The sequence below is a fragment of the Penicillium macrosclerotiorum genome, assembly GCF_028827735.1.
Source record: "Penicillium macrosclerotiorum strain IBT 26536 chromosome Unknown utg000011l_segment0_segment0, whole genome shotgun sequence".
NCBI classification, from domain to species: Eukaryota; Fungi; Ascomycota; class Eurotiomycetes; order Eurotiales; family Aspergillaceae; genus Penicillium; species Penicillium macrosclerotiorum.
In genome coordinates, this window is record NW_026643090.1 from 780213 (window position 1) to 800113 (window position 19901).

Sequence of the window (19901 nt, forward strand, 5' to 3'; positions counted from 1 at the left end):
GCTTGGGGTGCCTTTTTCCCTCTAGGGGACTCTATGTTCAAAGAGTGTCAGTGGAGGAATGGAGTCCAAATCCAACTTCCTTTCAGTCGATATCCGGATCAACTGTGTCATTTGCTAAATTGCTTGGGCATTTCTCATATCATATCTAGCTGAAGTTCTACCGTGGTCTAGAGCTCCTTAGTACGAACATAGCTCCCCAGACGAGCTAATTGGCGCTCAGGGTGTTTCTCTTAGGGTTTATAGAAGAGTGGAATGTTTGAGAATCGGCAAAGTTATGGAAGATTAGATCAGCGCCGAACGGGACCGTCCACTCAACAGATACGGACTCCAGGTGTGATAGGTTAAGATTCGCTCTAGCCCAACGCCGTCTTGCCCACGTCATTGGCCGGGCCCTGTTCACTCCCGGGTAACTGAATGGCCCCGATGAGTCAAGGATCAACTCAAGAGGGGCAAGTACTCGCATGACGTCTCGTCACATTCCCGTCAGAATTTTCATTCATCACTTCGCACCTCCAGATAGGAAGAAGAATTGATCATGAGCTCTTCCGATCATGACGCACTCGCCATGGGCGAGATATCGTCCCGGCCCTCCACGTACGAATCTACGGAGATCGAGCAACCTACATTGGCACCCGCAGATGGCGGTAAAGCCGCGTGGTTACTGCTCGCCTCCTGCTGTATCATTCAGCTACCCGTCTGGGGTGTGCCTCAAAGCACCAACATAGCGGATCTGAACAATCACTAACTCATCCTTGCCAGGATTCTCAACGGTGTTCGGTGTTTTCCAAGAATACTATACCACCCATAATGTTTTAAAGGGAAACAAAAGTGACCTTGCTACGGTGGGAACGACATCTACAGTATGCTAAGTAGTCGCTGACTGAAGAGATGCCCATCACTGGAATCTAAACCTGGCCTTAGGGAATCCTATATCTTCTTTCGCCAGTCACGTTTACCCTGTTGACGCGTTATCCACGCCTTCAAATCTATTGTGCTCCAACAGGACTGGTAATTACAGTGCTGGGCTCACTGCTCTCTTCCTTCTCGCAGCAGGTTTGGCATCTGATTGCCACCCAGGGCGTGATATGTGCTATCGGCAATGGGCTAATCTTCAGCCCATCCTCCCTGTATATGGATCAATGGTTCGTACGTAAGAAGGGACTTGCATTGGGGATTATGTGGGCTGCAAAGAGCATCACAGGCGTTGCTTTGCCTTTTGTATCGAGCGCTTGTTTGAATCGTTTCGGCTCGAGTACAACGTTGAGGGCGTGGACAGTGACAACGGTATGTTTTCACAGCCATGAAAGCTGTTTCCCACGTCATCCCCATGTCTCTGGTACCTTGAATTATTATCAAAACATCGTATTGATGAGAATACTAATGAGCCGGGACAGCTGTTGACCACACTCTTATCTTTGCCTTTCATGAAGCCACGAATCCCAGTATCCTCCTCTTCCGCGCCTCGCCGTCTTGACCTGACCTTCCTTCGTATGTCCTCTTTCTGGATGCTCCAGGCTGGTAACATCATCCAAAGCTTCGGGTATTTCCTACCTTCAACCTATCTGCCGTCCTATTCGACTACGACGGTTGGTCTGCCCGAGACAATGGGCACGATGCTTGTGTCCCTCTTCAATGCTACATCTATATTTGGTGGGATTGTTCTAGGAATGCTATGCGACAGATTCAATGTCTCAAATGTGCTATTTCTCTCTTCGATGGGCTCTGCTCTTTCGGTCTTTCTCCTTTGGGGAATGGCATCTTCAGAGTCAGAGTCGCCCCAGGGGGCACTTGCGCTGCTTACTCTTTTCTCGCTCTTCTATGGCTTCTTCGCCGGGGGTTTTAGCTCAACCTGGTCTGGTGTCATTACGCAAATTAAACGCGATTCGATGTCGCCCTCTCTAGAAACTGGATTGGTCTTTGGTCTACTTGCCGGAGGACGAGGAATTGGGAATGTCATTAGCGGCCCGCTCAGCTCAATTTTGATCCAACAAGGGTCATTGAGCGAAAGTACTGGGTTCGGCACACAATATGGCACTCTTATTCTATTCACTGGGCTTACGGCTTTCTTTGGGGCTTGGAGCTGGCTGTGGCGGTACATCGGCCCGGGAGTACGATGTATTCGCTGAGGCAAAAGCAAGGCTTGATTTCCTGGATTGAGATATCCAGATTTATTTTTTTTTTTTTTTTGGAAATATCAAGAAATGACAATTAGATTGTTATTTTATAAATGACTATTGATGGACATTGAACCTGTGTTGGATTGCGGCCAAATATCACCACAAAGTAGAGATGATTTACTTGTAGTAAGGTAAAGTCACGTGTTTCGCCAGCTTCGACAGCAACCGATCCACCGAAACACTTGCCAGACATCCCAAGTCGCAACCACTGGTCCACCCCCAACGCCATTGCAGCTTCACCCAGGACCGCGGTGCTCCTCGATTTCAACCATGGCTGCGACCGACCCAGCACTACAAGATCCTCTCTTGTCTCTCCGGCGGGCCATTGCTGCCGGCAATCTCCCCACACCGACGACCTCCGACGAGCTGTCCGATCAACATGCGACAGAGAACCTGGCGGAGGCGACACACCTATATTTCTCCCAGCCAATTCCACAAACGCTCGCCCTTAACACACCGACGCGATTTATCTCCGCATCGACTAATTCGGCCGTGGACCTTCGCAGCATCTTCTTCGCGTGGCAGAAAAAGGATGTCGCGATTCCTGAGTACATCGCCTCTGCGCAGGAGCTGAACGAGGCTCTCAAAACAAAGGAGCCTCAAGAAACCGGGAAGGAAGAGATCGTTCAGAATCTTGTGTTTGTTGAGCGTCTCGATCTCATTACTTGGCTGGAGGGTGCTGCCGATGATATCGAATACATCAAACCTCTCGAAGGCGCTGCGGCGGCTGCCGAGGCCGCGGCCGTGGCTGCTGGTCAGGCTCAAGCAGACGCTTCGGCTGGGATTGCATCAGGTGCGACTGGCGGCATCACCGCAGTGCCTAGTGGCCCGACCGGTGCAGTGTCTGGCCAAGCCGGCCGTCCGCAGAAGCAGATTGATCCTCGGCTGCAGGAGATTTACAATGGCGAGCGAAAGACAGGGGACCGGAATACAGTGCTACGGGGAATCAAGCCCACGGTAAGTTTATTGGATCTGACGAATACAAGATGTTGGTCAAGTTAGCTAATCACGAATCAACTTGATAGGATTTCTCTCACGTCCGCAAGAGCGCCGCATTGTTCTTAGACCGCAGCCGTGATCGTACGGGTCAATCAGGCGCCAAAACAGGAAATAAACCTTCCTCAATGGTGCCCGCTCCTTCTGCTGGGTTATCAATGACCTCCTCCCGCAAGCCCAGCTCACGCCCCGATCCTATCATCCTCCTCTCCCCCTCCGCCTCCTCTCTCATTCGCATGTCCAATATCAAGTCTTTCCTGCAAGATGGCCTCTTCGTACCCCCTGACCACCCAGAGTACAGCACATCCACGGATGCCAACTTCATGGAATTGCGGCGCCCGTTACGCCTCAAAAATGACCCCTCCAACCCGAACTCCAGCAGCATCGGGTCATCCACGGGTGGCCGAGGCCTGAAGCCCACCAAGTTCATTCTAGTTGACGGCACCTCCAACTTCAAGCCGGAGTATTGGTCACGGCTGGTCGCTGTCTTCACCACTGGCCAAACCTGGCAATTCAAGTCATATAAGTGGTCCTCACCCCCGGAGCTGTTCAAGCACGCAACCGGCATTTACGTCGGCTGGCGCGGCGAGGAAGTCCCGGGGCAAGTGAAGGGTTGGGGCCGTGGCGTGAACAGCTTTGCTGTCGAGCGATGGGACGAAAAAAGCGGCAAGAACGGACCTAACCGCTGGCGCGACCGGGAGGTGGTCGAGGGCATCTGGACTGCCATTGAAGAAGGCATGAAGCTGCGCGGATGGGGGTCGAAATAAAAGCTGTCCACTCGGATATACCTCTTACCTCCAGCAAGGGGTGAACAGAAAGACCTATCTTTTTATTCATTTCACCGAGTCCTTCCCCTGTCGATCTATGGGCTGCGACTCCCTTCCCTGATTCTTCTTTACTCAATCTCATTCTGAAAATCGATTTGATGGCATATGATACTGGGGCGCGTGGGTTATAGGCGTTCTGCGTGGCTTCCAAATCTACATTATCTACCTTACTTTACCCTTTATACTGTACTATCCCTTTTTTTTCTTCTGTCTAGCTTATCTTGCTGCCTCCCAAATGAGGCTATCTAGTCACCTCTTCTCCCTTCGCATTATGAATTAGAGCGCAAATGGACAACTTACCATGACCTTGTAAATCGATTGTATACCCCAACGTATCTCCATCAAGTAGACCTTAGCCGTTGGGCTTTGATAAAGAAAAAAAAAACAGGACGGATCAAGTACTTCCATGATGTCTATTCTAACTAGCCAGCAATCCCAAATCCCAAAGGGCCTGTCACTCTCATGCTTCCACCGTGACCTACCTACCGGATTCCCTATGCCACGCCTTGGCTTTCCCTTTCCGTTTTAGTGCTTAGATCTGAGCCCGTCTCTGAACGCTCTGAGTTGATCAGATAGCATTACATAGGCACTATGATCCGCTCACTGAGCAAAGCTCATCCACTCACTGATACTCAGCTGAGCGCTCTTACTGAGCACGAAGCCTGACCAGCACCTTAATAAAACGCAACACGCCAGCCTTATCCACGACAATCCCGATTTACTGCCTATTTCTTCCTATATTTACTACTTTCTTACTAGTCTATAATATTATGCAACTTCCACCTACCGTCTAGACTATATATAATAGCAAACATAAAGAGGGCAATCTTCTACGATTGTCCCCGAGGTGGAACCTAGGTCTAGCTTCGTAGGGCCTCCGAACCTCTACAAAAAGGTCCTTCCGGACGCGATCGCTACTAGCGGGATACGATAGGAAGCCCACGCTCTACTAGAGGAATTCCGATTAAATAACTCGCTATCGGAGCCCCTAGACTAGACTATCTACTCTATATATATACGAAAAGAAATTATCCTTCTACTACCGAGACTAGGGTAAAAGTATAGCCTCGCTAGTCCTTACTAGAAGTAGGACGCACTACTACCCGAGAATCTAATTATACCCGAACGAATTCCTCATATGCCATGCTTATATAGTCATAGCTCTCTATACGACTTAGATTAGAAGGGGTTTCATGATTTAAAGGTAATTACTCGTCTATATTAGATTCCACTAATAACTAACGAAAACGACTTACTATTAGCGATAGTTAAAACAAATAAGTAGTTATATGGAGGAGTCAGATTCCTATTATCTTCTCGAAGAGAACAATATTATTAATAATTGAGATTTGTATTATCATTTGTTCTTTTTAATTTCCACATTGAATCAGTATTTAAGGAATTAACTGTCATCTGACTACGTAGTAGAGCTGTTCATAGATACTGTCATTATATAAAATTTCTCCACAGAGCAATGCCTAGGCATACATAGACAAACTTAAGTAGAGTCTGTTACAGTCGATTGCTTTGATCGATGTTCGCCAGTATAAACGAATTACTCGTCTCTCTTCAAGTATATTGACTATGAAACTTCATATATAGGCCGGTCAATTTTGGTCCAAGTACACTTTATCGATCTATTTCTTAATAAAAACGCAGTGATAGTGCCTTAGCTCGTTTCGGGAACCTGGCTGCGGAGATATAAGTTAATGAAAAATTCGCGAGTATCTCTGCACAGTCATAAAATGAATAAGCGAAGCCATATTCCCCGCAAAATTCAGGAAATTCCGGAACTATAAAACAAGTAACTCTCCGTCGCAAACCAATCTGCTAATAATTATTGGTACTTTTGTATCTATAGACCAATTCAAACACAGACGGTGAAATGATAGCGAATAGACTGCATGTAAAGTATCTGCTTTGCTTCATACTACGTAATTTGCCGAGTAGCAGCCCTAGAGGATCTGAGTCGCTCTATATGATTACAGTACTTCCATTGATGAAGGAACCTTGCGAACAGCTACTCAGCAGCACACAAATTTTGATAGTCTCCTCAACGAAGTGACCGATTGTGCAACTATGCGTGGAAGTAGAAACGATCGTTAGAGAAGATCCCTATGGTGGTCAATATAGATTGGCCTCAGACCTGAATTCATCCAAAATGGCCCTCCATATTTGTCAAAATTGGCCACTGGGCCTCACCTACTTGCGTAGAAGAATTAATTATAATGAAAGAACTGTATTCATTGTAATTGGGGACAATTAATTGATCCTCTGACTTGCCCTATACGTTATACGTATATATGACCGACTGAACATACACATATTACAAATGAAACTAATTAGCACATAGGCGATGTAATATCTGAATGGGGAGTTCAAAGGTCCAGTGACGCGGTCAGAACATCTATCTACACTCCAAAGATGGTGTGTATTTAAGAATAATAACTGAAACATTCCCGAACCATGCGAATTACCTTGGGATCATAGTATTTCGATCCAAGTTTCCGCCCATCGGTCGGGTTGCTGGGACCGGGTATCCATGATGCTGAGTGGAAATGTTAATCTCTCCCATCCTAACCTCCGGAGATACCTCTCTGTCCTCAAACATTTTGCCACGATCCAAAATTCCATTCTGCTCTTGGGCTTGCTCTAGCTTTGCCCTTAATTCCGAGATCTCGGCGTCTGCCTCATTTAGCTGTCTTTCTTTCTGTTGATTTTTTAGGTTTGCCCCTGCCAAAATTTGTCGCAATTTAGAAACATCTTTCTGCAACATCAATGACTCTAGCTTCGCCTCCCTCGTTTCTTCTTTAGCAATTGCAAAATCTTTTTGTAGGTTCACAATTTGTTCATCGCGTTTCTTTATCTTATCGTTCGCCTCATGGAGATTAACCTTCACTCCCACGGCATACCCGGCTAATTGCCTCTTTGTACTGAACGTGGCTAGGACCCTCGCAATAAAGCTGTGTTGACTTGCGTTTGCCTTTGTTGTAGGTCCAATACAGCGGCAGAACCTTGCACAAGGGTTCAACTTAGGCAGTTTTGACTTATCAATCAATGTGAGCCCCCCTTCATTATTTGAGGCTGGGCCATTTGTGTTTTCAACACCTTTTTGAATCGACTCAGATTGAGAAGATTTCACTTGATCTAATCCATCTATTTTGATCTTTGTGGTGTCCATCGCCTTTTCAATATCAAGATTCTTTGACCGTTTACCTGATAAAGGATTTTTCGGGTTACCTGATAAAGAATCTTTCATGGTCCCTGTAGGATCGATCCGGTTTACAGGATCATTGGCACAATACAGGTAGATATTCAATCCGTCCAAAATGCCAATGGGATCAGGGGAGAGCCATCGGACTAGCCACGTCGCATAGTATCGGCGATGGCAATAGTACAGCCCTGTCTCGCGATCTCGTTCGTATGCAGCATAGCGATACTTGCGCGGTGCACTGACCTCCTGGGCCTGGGCCGCACATACGGTCGTGCCAAAGGGGGTATACTCTTCGTACGAGATTACCCTTCCTGCATCATCCAGCTCAAGATTTTCCCCAGTTTGGTACCGTAGCAGTTTAGATGTAGACGTAGATATCCCGATGAGTTTCTGCTCGCGCACCAGCTTCGCGGCACCACAGTCAATCGTAGTGGATATTGTCTTCTTTATGACTCGCATCCCATCGCCTGCAAACTTATGATAGACCTCCACCCCAGCTAAATAGAGCGTTTCCTTCAGCTTTGGGGGCCGGGGGTCTGCTTTCGAAGATATGCCGCGCTCTGTCACCTTGCGCACACGCATGCCTTCCAGGTTGTAAACATACCAGGTCCGCTCTGGCTGCCCGTCCTCGGACTTAGTAATCTGCTGCGCAGTGCTTCGCAGCTGATCCTTGTAGTCCCAAGTCAGGTTAGAATAGCCGGCCATAGTGGTGATACAGCCACGGCGTCCTGCTCGAGACGACCCGTAGCCATATACTTCGTACTGTCCATGACCAGTGGAGGTCTGCGTCAGCCGGTTGCCCATAACCCCGGGCTGGAGCAGGCTAGGTTCATTATACTCATACCGCCGGGACCAGCCAGCGATGGAGGGCTGATTCAGGGCCTCATGACGCATGGAAAGGAGATTACCCACATTATCGTACGCATACTGCTCACGGTACTGGCACTGCTGGGCACCACGCACTGGAGGGCGGCCCTGTGGCCGATGTGGCTCCAGGCGATAGCCACCACCGTTGCAAGCGTTCAGCTGCTCACGGCCTGTGGCTTCGCACAATTGGCCAAACGAATCGTACGAGTAGGTCCACTCTGCCTTGGTCTGGCTGTTGCGGAAGTATGCTGGATCTTTGGCTGCGTCCCACTTGCGCACCATGCGGCCAACGCAGTCGTAGGTCGTGTGAATGTCCTGAATCGCCCTTATCCGTGGACCCGAGGAGGAGAGCAGTCGCTTCTGGAGTAGGCGCCGCGTCCGTTCGTCATACCGATGATCTAGTAGAGTTCCGTTGCCATAGGCGATAGAGAGCGGCATCTCATCGGCACTGTAGGCTATCTTAGAGACCAACTGGTCCGCCACGGGTTGTTCTGCACTCTGCGTGCTGACAGACTCTACCTGGCCGAGGAGATTATAGGTGCGGCTCGTGATTCCGCCAACGAAATCCACAGACTCCACTTGCCTACCAAGGGCATCAAATGCCGAAAGGGAGATATATGGCTTCCCATCATTTTCCAGGGCCACAGGACGGCTCCAGTCCAGCACTCCATGGTAATGAGCAGCGAGGGAAAACGCTTGAGCGACGCAATTGCCCTTAAAATCGAAGCGTGTGTTCTCAAGCCGACCTGACTGGTCCTCAATATAGGATATTTGCCCTTGCAAGTTGTCGTCGTTGTCACTGGTTGCAGTTGAGGAAAAGGGTTCATCATATGTCAAGCGGTGCAACAAGATCTCATCCGGCGCACCTTCCTGGTCCTTGTCATACAGCCAGACTTCCCGCTCTCGCCGCAAGTCATCATAGACGTGCCGAAATCGTAGACCTGGCTGTCGCCACGAGAATATGGGGCTGCCTCGGCAGTCCGGGAGGATAATGGTCTCACCTGCATCCATGGCCTGGGTAACGAGAGGGCGTCCCGAAAGGTCACAATGGATGCGCTGCACCAGCCGCTGCGCGGCATCGAACTGGCCCACAGGATGTCCGGCCATATTGTATTGGGTGCGTGTGCAGCGTCTCGTCCCATCCGCGAGGATCTCCTCAGTCAGGATATCGTTGCCGCGGGCATCACGATGCGTGACTGTACGAGCCCCAGCGAGGCGCTCGCATTTCTGCACAGTGGCCGCAGCCCTTTGCTCAGGTAATTCACGGTCTGGATGCTTCAGCCAAGTGGGGAAGTATTCTGACCGTGGCAGACCCTGGAATGCCTGTCCCAAATCCTCATCCAGGGCTGGGTCTGCGATGAAGAGCGTGCCAAGGGCGTCGTAGTCTACCTGGGACCAAGGCGTCGGTATCAACTTGGACCAGGTATGATCAGCCAACAGAGTGCCCACGGCCCGGTCCATGGGATCTAGCAGCTGCGTTGTCTTAGGCGATTCGATGTTTGCCTCAAAGCGAAACAAATGATCTGCAGCAAAGCTGGGCTGGCAAATTCGAACAGGGTTGCCCCGGCTATCTCTTATTATCCACTCGCTGACACGCCACTGTTCTGGCGAGGGGCCGTGAGTGCATCGGCGCGTTGTCTGCAGCGGCTGACCAGTGCCGTCGAGATAGGTGATCGAGATGGTCAGAGCGGCATTGGCGCGACTTTCTCTGCCATGAACTTCACAAGAGAGCTCGGCAATAAATGAAGGTTGCCCTGTCGTGTCACCAGGAGTGTATCGACCGCGATAAAACAAAGTGCGTTGGCCGGCGCTTGCCAGCAGGCGAGTGCTGATCTCACCTGTCGGTTCCTGGATAAAGATCTCAAGCTCCTCAGCCGTCACAGAGACGGAAAACCCTTCGAGGGAATCGCCAATCTTCTGATGGGCCTTGCCCAGGCGTGCTGTACCCACGACAGAGCCAAAAGCATCGAGGGCAATTTGCGTCCGATTGTCATTAATGTCGGTGATTTCGCACGGCTGGAGGTGCCAGTAATCATTTTGGAAGCGAGTGGTGTGGCCCATAGAGTTGACAGTCTCCACGGGGAGATACCAGTGCGAATCTAGTACACGAGCCGTTCGCCCACCAAAAGCATCCACTACCACCGTAGGCTGGTAGAAAGATCGGCGTGCGAGTCCCAGACGCTCGTCCTTTTGTGTTGTGGCAAACTGTTGCTGGTCGGATGGCGTCCACCAGCGGTCATTGTCGTCCTCTGAGTCGCCGAGACGCACATACCCGGCCTGCTCCATTGTTGTAGGCAGCATTTCCAGGTTCAGAAGACCGGTTGAGACAAATTGCTCAAGCAGCGTATCTCTCTGAAAAGCAAGCTGGTAGCTTCGCTCGAGTATGGAAAACGGCTCAATGACCCCGAGTTGCAACGGCTCGCGCAGTTGGCTGTCATAGAAGTACTGCCGAGTTTCTCCCACAAGGCTCTTGCACGGTCCCCTCGAGACATATTCCTCACCCTTTTCTACTACTGTATGGTAGGGCACCTCCTCCAGGGCGCTGAGGAGGGCGCAGTTTGTAGCCGCCAGACCATCTAGTTCAATAATTTGGCTATCGGCCAGCCCTCGCACAGCATACTGCCGCGTAGATGCAACCTGGGGCGTCTGAAAGCAATGTGTTTCGATGACCGCGTTAGTGACAGAGGTCTCGGTATAGATGCCCCAGGAAGCTGCCTGTTCGTCCCTAGCTGGAGCCCCGACAGAGCTCGTCCGACCCTGCGTAACGGTCAATGTGCGAAGGACATTACCATATTCATCGACCTGTAGGGCCATCTCGCGCTCGATTCGCGGCGGGATGCCTGCAGCCTCACGCTCGTATACTATCTTGACTGACTCACGCGGTACAACACGATAGCAGCCAGCAACGGCCGTGTGTCGTGCCACACCATGGCTGAACTCGCTCACGTAATAAGGCCGTGCCACATGCCGCGATCCGTCATCGCTATACACCTCCTCGCGGAGCTTCTGGCCCTTGAGAGCGCGGTGGACCATATACTTTTCATCTGGTGCCAAATTGAAGGGCAGCTGGTGGCAGCCCGCTCCGCCCGATGACTCTGGCCAAGCACTGTGCAGTTGATGATTTGCTGTTATGGTGTCGCTTGGAGCACCCGTGTGAAACCACTGCTTCGTGTGGATTGGCAGGCGACGCAGATAGGCAGCTCCCTGTGTGGCACCAAAGACTTCCTCATCCCATTGCTCTACCACGCCGAAGCCGCAGAACTCTCTCTCAACCCCGTCGTAGCGGCCGTTGTGGTAAGCATAGCGGGTACTGTGTGTGGTCTGAGCGATGTGGTCCTGCATAGTGATCTGTGATACGCAATGCACAGGGAAAGGCAGGCGAGTCGTCCAGGGCGTCCCTGCCGCCTCATCGGCGAGGTAAAAGTACGTCGACGGCTGATATGTCACTGTTCTATAAGCCCCCATACCATTGTGATATCGCCTCAGCAGGTGTGGCTTCGTCCCGCCCGCAAGGTCAATATATTTGAGCGTGCCCCTCGCCAGATCATTCCAACACAGACACGCTGTGCCACGGCCTAACAAGTCCAGTGTAAAAGCTGAGGCAACGTCGGTCAGTGCAGGCATTTGTGGGAGTACCAGGGGCTTGCTCCAGCGGTTTCCAGCCTGGTTAATATATACCTGCAGTCCTCCTGCAGCCGGAAGATAGAGCATGTCGGTAGTGCCGGCGCCAAAGACTCCAGCGAGATGTAATCGCTCGGGGATAAACTCTTCGCCAGTAATGGAGGCAAACACAGGACTATCGCCCATGATCACTGGGGCGCCGAACGCGCCGCGGCCTTGGTTCGGCCAATACCTGACACGGCCCTGGCACACCTCTACAATATCAGTGAACCCGTCACCGGTCATGTCTGCCAGGTAAATGCCAATACGAGCAGGGTCCTGTGAAACTAGCTTTGGCAGTAAATCATCTGAATAGCTCGCTGCCACGGTCACCGGCTGCGCAGGGGCGAACCCGTGTTTCCCTAAGCACTCATACCAGACTAACCGACCAGAACGATCCTGGTGCAGCAGGTCCGGCAGGCCGTCACCGGTTAGGTCAACACGCTTGATGAAGGGATCTGTCAGGGACAGCCGGGGCACAGAGCCAAGGGACTGGAAGGGCGACCAGCCATCCTTAACGGTGCGCTCAAAGAAGCCGGTCGGGACTCCCGTTGCATCGAGGAAAACCACATCCATCCGGCCGCTACGCTCAAGATCTTCCAGATAGTGCTGACCGTCCCCTGCACCCCCCTGAGGCTGCAGAGGCAACTGCCGCAGGGGACCGAAAGAGTCAGTGGCCTGCTTCGGAAGCTCATTCCGCTGGTACCACCAGGCTCCGTTCTCAATGATGAGCAGGGCACCAGGCGTTCCCTCCCCGTTAAGGTCGACCCATTCGGTGCGCCAGCTACCGGCTGCTGTGGTAGACATCTGGTGTACAGTATCACGTGGTAGCTCTTGGATCTCTAGCACCGCGTCTTCCAGGGCGGCCGGCGTGTATTCAAACTCAACAGCAGGCAGTGACTCGTGGTAGTACCCTGTCGCTGGCGCCACTGCTGGCAGCCAGCCTGTCATGGTGGCAGCGCGCAGCAGTGAGATACCGTGGCTCTCGGTGTACTCGAAACTGGTGGAGGCGACCAACGCATGATCGCGATCGGTCTCATGCGGAAAGTGATGAAACATAAGCACTCGCTGGCAGAGTCGGTATGTTCGTAATTCAAAGCCAATATTGCACGCCGAGAATGGCGCTGCGCGGATTCCCCAGGGCTGCTGTTCCGTGGGGGTGGGTTTCTCCAAGTCGTGTTCACCATAATCGAATACCACCTCGAACATCCAATCGTCTGCGCATCGCCGGATCTGCCAGGTATCCAGGTCGCGGCTAGGATCGCGGTTGCCATATCGGATCCGTTTGAGATAGAGCATGCGAGTGCGCGCAGCATCTGCGCGGTTTGCCTCGCACAGCGGGCGCATTGTGACCTGCTCGGCGATGCCTTCCGAGTTCTCGGCCTTGTACTCGTAGTGCATCGCGTTGCCGGCTGTATCCACCGTCCGGGATATCAGCCAGGAGAAGATGCGGGTCCCGCTCAAGCTTGTATCATCACGGTCTGTGATCCGCGAGTCCTCTGTCTCGCCAAAGAAGGTTGTTACATTAGCTCCAGAGATGGTCCGCCAGTGGATGTCATCTGAATTCACTGTGCGTGTCCAGCTTTCAATACGGATAACTTCTGTCTCAACTTGTGGCCGATACTGCTGGACACAGTAGGCGCCCACCGTGAACGGGTTTCCCTGCGGAACCAGATCCTCCAGTCCCGAGAGCAGGAAAACATCCGAGGCGTTGTAGCGCGGGACCCCCTTGGAGACTTTACGTGAGATAGCGGTCGCTGAGAGCTGCCATCCAACACCAAAAGCACCATTTCCACTTCCTGAGTCATATGCTAGGCTCAGCTGTGGCCCCAGTCCAGAGCGTCCAGGACTGGTGTATATGGGCAGGCTCAGACTCATCGTCCCGTTCACTGGGTTAACGCTGAATTCTGGGCTGATCGACCGATGACCGCCACCCCCAGACATGATGCCCTTCGGGGCTGGTGATGTCGCGGCCGAGCTTTGATTGCCATTGCTGGCATTGTATTTTGATGTGGCAGATTGACTGGCTGGTTGGCCGGCCCCGGTACTAGTCTTGGAGACCCGGGGAGGTGCTGGCAAGTCCCACATTTTCACTGAAGCATTCGTTGTTGTAGATAGAATCACATTCAGCGAAGAAGATATACTGACGGTATTATTTATTGATAGTCGCCACTATAGCCGACCCGCAGCAATGGGACATTTGTCCTTGCAAGGTGTTTCCCGCAATACAAGCGTCGAAGTTATTAGGGCTGTCCGGTGGGCCATCAATATGGGCCCAATCAAGTTCTCGCAAAAGTAGAGTCAACACTGCATAGTTTCTAGTTGCTGCAGATTTGTACAATTTATATCCATTTCCTTTATCTTGATTTTCTGCGTCGACGACATAGTCCGGTCCATTAAATATGCCAGGTATTTATTCTCTTCAATTTTCCCACGTTTTCAGTTCGATAAAATACCGTGACACTAAGCTGCGCCTGGTCGGTTATTTTTTCCTTCAACAGTTCGCATCGGCACCCATGAGTTAACTTGCCCACGCCACTTCCACAACGTTGAAGACAAATCACATAATAAAGGGGGTAGCTGGAGGGGTCTATGGGATGCGTACGCCCACGCACACGCAAGCATACTACCATGTGGCTAGCTGAAATCCATAATTATAGTGACGAGGTGATAGAAACTGGTCCGCGGGCGATCGTGGGGTATCGCACAAACCACCAACGTTGACGAAGATGTAGCCAAGGTGTTCGCTGCCACCCTGTCTCCCTCAACATCGAAAACTTGGAAACTCGTACCGGCACTCTTATGTCTGTGGTAGCTTGGCTGTGCCGCCAGCCTATCGTGTTACTAACTCGCGAACCAAATCGGCACCAATCAAACGTCTTAGATGGATGAATGATTTTATTGTGCTTTGCCCCAGTTTTGCTCTCTGCCACTCTTCGTTTGCATTCTTTGCCTTTCTTGTTTTATCTTTGTTTTGAATTTTCCCAATTCAGCCGCGCGCCATCTGGGGCGTTCCATCACAGAATATGGCTATGGGTCACGACAGGCCTCGACGAGGCTCTGAGTTCGTCTAAGAAGTGTTATGCGATACAGGTACATCCATGGACCTACATAGTTGTGGAAGCCTGCATATCGTTTCGACGAGGGGTCAGGGTAAATGAAAAACACACATATACACACACTCTCCCTATTTTGCTGGGTAGCACTTTGAGGAGATATGAGTGGCTCCCTGTGATTCCCAGTACTTCCATTGATAAAAGAAACCCTGAAGAACAGCTACTCTAATCGTATCACCCGGCGAAAAACTTTGATATAGCCTCGTTAACAAGAGGACCAAGGTGTGCAACTACAGATGGAACTCGAAAGACTTATTGGAGAAGATCCGTGAAATGGTCAACATAGATTAACCTAGGACCTGAATTCATCAAAAAATGGCCTGCTATACGAGCAAGAGCCGCGAAGTCATGTTGCACCTTAAATAACAGAATGGTTCCCAAAGGGTTGGCCCGGTTGTTGAGCACTATCATTCGGGTATTTAGTCCGATCAAAGCTTCAAGAAGCTGCACGTTTGAATACACTTCCTTATTTGTATCGAGTTCCCAGAAAGAGAGCTCAACACCTGCAATAGCTCTGGGAACGGATAAGAGTTGGGTATGGGAAAGATATATAGCAATAACATGGTCCCGGCTTGTCGGTAAACTGTACATTACCAATGAATTAATTAGCACCGGTCGCTCCATTCGTAGCAATCACTTGATCTATGGTAATTAACTTCCCTGTAGAGCCCAGGAATCTGTTTGCGGAGCGACTCGCTGCCACTTGTAGAGCAAAGTGATAATTTCGAAAGAATCGATTGACAAATTAGCTGAGGATCCTCAGAAAGTTGAATCCGCTCTTTAATACAGAAGAGGCGTGGCGCTTTCTGCCCACACGAAAGGTGTTTCATCTTCTGACATTCAATCCACTGACCTTTTATGAGAATGTAAAAAGTGCAAGAACCAACTGTGACGATGGTCGGAACCTTGTGAGAATCGTTCATGTGGCACCTATAACTCATCCAAAGCTATGCTGTGGCGTCTTTTCAGTTTCACGAACCAGGAAACTTGACCATTTCCCAAGATTTATGAAACGATGATTTGAGCTCATATCTGATTGGTAGAGGCTATTTAGTTCGTTTTTCCACCGACTAATACACACAGTAGGCTCGAATGACCCTGGTTGGCTTCGGAGTCAAGTACCGGCATGTGTTACCACTAAATGTCCCGATGTCGATCTTACTTCATTCGGTCATCAATCGACCTTCAAAAACATCTGCTCTTTCGCACTTTCTATCTATGTCCCCTTTCATTGGTGTTTCTAGTGAACAAACAAGATTCCCGGATGATACAGAAGCTAATCACTCCCTGCTGAGCAGGTTCGAAGAATCAGTGGGGTTGGATTTGACCTTACCGTCATTTCAGGACGGGCTTGATTCCTTCGGAAGGAATGCTGCATCTCAAGGGATCATCTTCTTGATCGCCAGAATATCTACCGAAAATAAACTCATTTATACTTCCCAAGCTTTTCCGAAATTTTGCTTGCAAATCGACACAATCTGGCCTAGGAACCGTCCTGTAGTCGCAGGAGGCCTGTCGTGAAATTGACAGCAGGAAACTGTTTGGAATCTTCACTAAAGAACTCAACGGTCACAAGGAAAAACTTCGGAGTCATCTGTACTCCATGAATTGATCTGACCCTGCTCGCAATCACTAAGCTACTACGTCGTCTGCTGATCCAAGATGGCATACCGAAAGACGAGCAACATGCCTTCGATCTTCGACGTCACGCCCGCCTTCTGCCGAACCGCCAGCGACCAGCCCGACAACGACGCGTCCAGATGATTCCGTGTCAGCCAGGTGCTACCGCCCGCCTTGTCCCTGTCGTCTTGTTCCCATGTGCCCGGGTCGATACCTACATGCTACATATGAATCACCAGCCAATGAACCAACCGGTGTTCCATGGATGGAGTCGAGAGTTCGCGTTCAACGAACGCAGTTTTCTTAACGCAGACGACCATGGCAACCGGCTGAGCTATACGCGAGTGGGCAGTATCACCGAACCGGTCAAGTACGACGCAGATGTCGAACGTGTCGGTTGTATGCGTTCCATGCAGGGGTTTACATCCTTGACGTGGGATCATGAGAACCATCTGCAATCTTCCACGACGCAGACGGTGATCGAGGGCTCTCCGGATCGAACGTGGTATGTTTAAGACCACCAAGGGACGCGAGTGAGGAAAGTGACCGAGAGGGGAGCCCAGTCGCAGCCCGGGGGAAGCGGAGAAGATGACGAAGACGCGAATCCTGAAGGAAACGCCGTATCTCGCTCCAGATCTGGCTATCCACCGCACGTACGCAGGCGACGGAGAAACTGTGGCAAGCGAGAGAATCAACGCGGCAGTGATGGCGGACACCGTGACGACCGTGGCTCAGGTTGAACTCACCACAGACAAGGCAAACTCAGCCACATCCACCACCACGACTCCCCTGATCCGGTACCAGATTGGCCGGAGCCTGGAGATCGACAACCAGGCCAACATCATCTGGTATGAGGAATATTCTCCATACGGGAACTCAACGTACATCGCCTGTCGGCCAGAGGTCAAGGCCCCACGACGGTACCGATTCGCTGCTGCTGAGCGAGACGCTGAGACAGGCCTGGACTATTGCGGGGCGAGATACTATGCGCCATGGCTAGGACGGTGGCTTTCCCCGGACCCTGACGGCGTGATCGACGGGCTCAATCTGTACCGGTACTGTCGAAACGATCCTGTCAACCTCGTCGATCCGGAAGGGACATATCCGCTTCGGGATGGCGACCAAAACGTTGGAGACGATAACTCTCTCTCTAACGCGGATGTCAATGAGGAAGGGGAGGAAGAGGCACACGCCCAGCGCATCAGAGTAGACGAAAGGTTTTCGGACGAGCGGGAAGGAGACCACGACTTACTCAATCTCGCGGATCTGGATATTGATTTCGACTCGAACGAGGATGATCTCCCAGGCTATGAGGAACAAGAACCATTCTACGAAGTGACTGCCCCTGAAAATCCCGCCGTAAGACCCCCAGATGGTTACCAACTGAGGAGAAATATATTGGAAGAGGATAAACGGATGGGTCCTTCTCTGTACCAAGGCTCCAACATTTACAACAGAGGGGATTTGGACCACCCCGACCCGAGCTTCTTTGTCACGTTCCGACAAGCAAACCGCCTGCCAGACGAACCCGAACCGCGATGGGAGAAGTTCGTCACTTTAGTGAAAAAGGAATGGAAGGCATTTAAAAAGTTCTGGAACGCAGGCAGATCCCGCCATAAGAAGTGGCTGCCGTTGTCAACGCCGCAGGAGTTCCATTACAACCGGTCCTTCAGCCGACAGCAAAATGAATTTCTCCGGCTTGAAATCGAACGCCATAATGCTCGCCTACTCGACGGGAATAAGCGCCATCATATGCGACGCTGACCTTGACGGGGAATGAATGCAATTATGTGGGACGGGGGGTGTGCCTAACTAATAGGTCTGTGGTTGAGTATTTTCATTGATTATTGATTGATAATGTTAGTAAATAAACTATATGAAGCTGTTTCTTGGATTCTTTCCATCGGCAGACGAATCTGCCTCTTCCACAAACAAAAGAGGTTCGTTCCTTCGTTCATCTCAACTAGACTCGGACTAAACTTGGATGAAACCCCTGGATTGTACCAAACTCACAGTAGCTTCTCCTCTCGTCCCCTCAACTTCAACTTCATCCCCCAAAACAAAGTCGAAGTACATCTTGTCGGGCGTCAAGAACTCACGAACTCGGTCCTTGGAAACCACATTCCCCCTCCCTCCCGCAAAGGGGAACAGAGGAAGTCGACGTCATGGCACTTCTCGGAGATGAGAATCAGGAGCGCGCGCTTGAAATGCGAAGTCTCATGATTGGACTCGCACATATGGGTGGGATATCTCCAACATCCACGGGGTCGGCATCCGAGCAGGACTGTCGACAGCCGTAGCCGGAGCCGCCGAATATCCGTAGCGACTCAGTTGCCCACACCGTTAGGCCCAGCGGTGAATCGACGCTGGAGTCCCCGTCACGCCCAGCCTGCCTACTTTCCTGCGCATATTCAAGTAGCGAACGCGGTACTGGCTCCACACTCGGCATCTTGGGGAAACACTAGTCTTGGAACATCTACAAGATTCTACTCCGAAACAGAATAGCTTGCACTGAGTGATCGTCCGCTAGAGCCAAATTGAGTAGAATTTTTCAAAGTGTGGGGACAAAGTCTACTTTTCTTACCTTTGAGCGCCGTATCAGATTCCTTACCCCACCCTATGCTGCTATGCTGTAAACCACCTTTGACTTATTCGCTTATAATCATCTAGGTTTCTAGCAACCCGATTTATTTCACTATCCCTAAAGCGTGCTAGAAAAAAAAGTGATAACAATAATATAAAGTTAAGGTCTCTCACCCTCACAGTTATAAATTAGACCTACTACCTAGATTAGAAATTTACCTAAGTTAGAAACTATACTTAGGTACTATACTTAGGTACTATAATATAGTATCCTGAGATCTGAATAAAGAGTAAGAGGTTATATAAAATCTCCCTTATGTACTCCAATGTTTAGGCACAGGCCATTGGTATTATTTAACACCAGAGACTAGAGAACGGCTCTTCTCCGGTGCCTTCCTTTGTTGCGGCATGATTTCTCCAACCTTCTTTTCCTTGAAAGAAATGCAAGGACTCAAGAAATGGGGTGACAGAGAAAGAGGGCTACAAAGGTGAGTCACGAAATAAACAACATTGAGGGGCGCGGTGCTTCAGAGTTGGACTGAGCGCAGTGGACTGAGTGCTCAATAGATGCCTCTGAAGGGTCCTCGAGTAATCAGTGAACTGACTGATCACTCTCACTGAACGCCCTCTGGATAGTCACGTGAATCCTCTGATCAGCTCTCCGAGTCTAATTCCGGTCTGAGATTTATGCAGAGTCTGACTCTGCGCGCTATTCATCGTAAAAGCAGTGGCATCTCAAAAGGAAAGCGTACCTGGCAGAGGAAAAACACTAGGTAGAGTGCCTTACTTACCTCGTCAACAACAATATCAAACATTTGAAGTACCGCCCCCGCAGCGTCCT

The 19901-nt window shown here is 50.6% G+C and overlaps 6 protein-coding genes across 6 annotated transcripts; 4 read left to right on the forward strand and 2 right to left on the reverse strand.

Moving 5' to 3' along the window:
* Positions 1–535: 535 nt before the first annotated feature.
* N7462_011246 (uncharacterized protein) lies at positions 536–745 on the forward strand (the record flags this gene model as incomplete). Its single annotated transcript, XM_057082960.1, has 1 exon — positions 536–745. One exon carries the CDS (start codon positions 536–538, stop codon positions 743–745), a length of 210 nt encoding a protein of 69 aa, XP_056928315.1.
* Positions 746–1424: 679 nt separating this feature from the next.
* N7462_011247 (uncharacterized protein) lies at positions 1425–2126 on the forward strand (the record flags this gene model as incomplete). The annotated part of the gene is made up of 1 exon (XM_057082961.1): positions 1425–2126. The coding sequence occupies one exon, from the start codon at positions 1425–1427 to the stop codon at positions 2124–2126; it is 702 nt and encodes a 233-aa protein (XP_056928316.1).
* Positions 2127–2447: 321 nt separating this feature from the next.
* On the forward strand, positions 2448–3940 carry N7462_011248 (RNA polymerase II accessory factor CDC73 family protein; the record flags this gene model as incomplete). The annotated part of the gene is made up of 2 exons (XM_057082962.1): positions 2448–3134; positions 3203–3940. 2 exons carry the CDS (start codon positions 2448–2450, stop codon positions 3938–3940), a joined length of 1425 nt encoding a protein of 474 aa, XP_056928317.1.
* Positions 3941–6484: 2544 nt separating this feature from the next.
* N7462_011249 (uncharacterized protein) lies at positions 6485–13829 on the reverse strand (the record flags this gene model as incomplete). The annotated part of the gene is made up of 2 exons (XM_057082963.1): positions 6485–6548; positions 6610–13829. 2 exons carry the CDS (start codon positions 13827–13829, stop codon positions 6485–6487), a joined length of 7284 nt encoding a protein of 2427 aa, XP_056928318.1.
* Positions 13830–16617: 2788 nt separating this feature from the next.
* Positions 16618–18241, forward strand: N7462_011250 (RHS repeat-associated core domain-containing protein; the record flags this gene model as incomplete). The annotated part of the gene is made up of 2 exons (XM_057082964.1): positions 16618–16982; positions 17047–18241. 2 exons carry the CDS (start codon positions 16618–16620, stop codon positions 18239–18241), a joined length of 1560 nt encoding a protein of 519 aa, XP_056928319.1.
* A 424-nt stretch (positions 18242–18665) lies between these two features.
* On the reverse strand, positions 18666–18926 carry N7462_011251 (uncharacterized protein; the record flags this gene model as incomplete). Its single annotated transcript, XM_057082965.1, has 1 exon — positions 18666–18926. The coding sequence occupies one exon, from the start codon at positions 18924–18926 to the stop codon at positions 18666–18668; it is 261 nt and encodes an 86-aa protein (XP_056928320.1).
* Between the last annotated feature and the right edge of the window lie 975 nt (positions 18927–19901).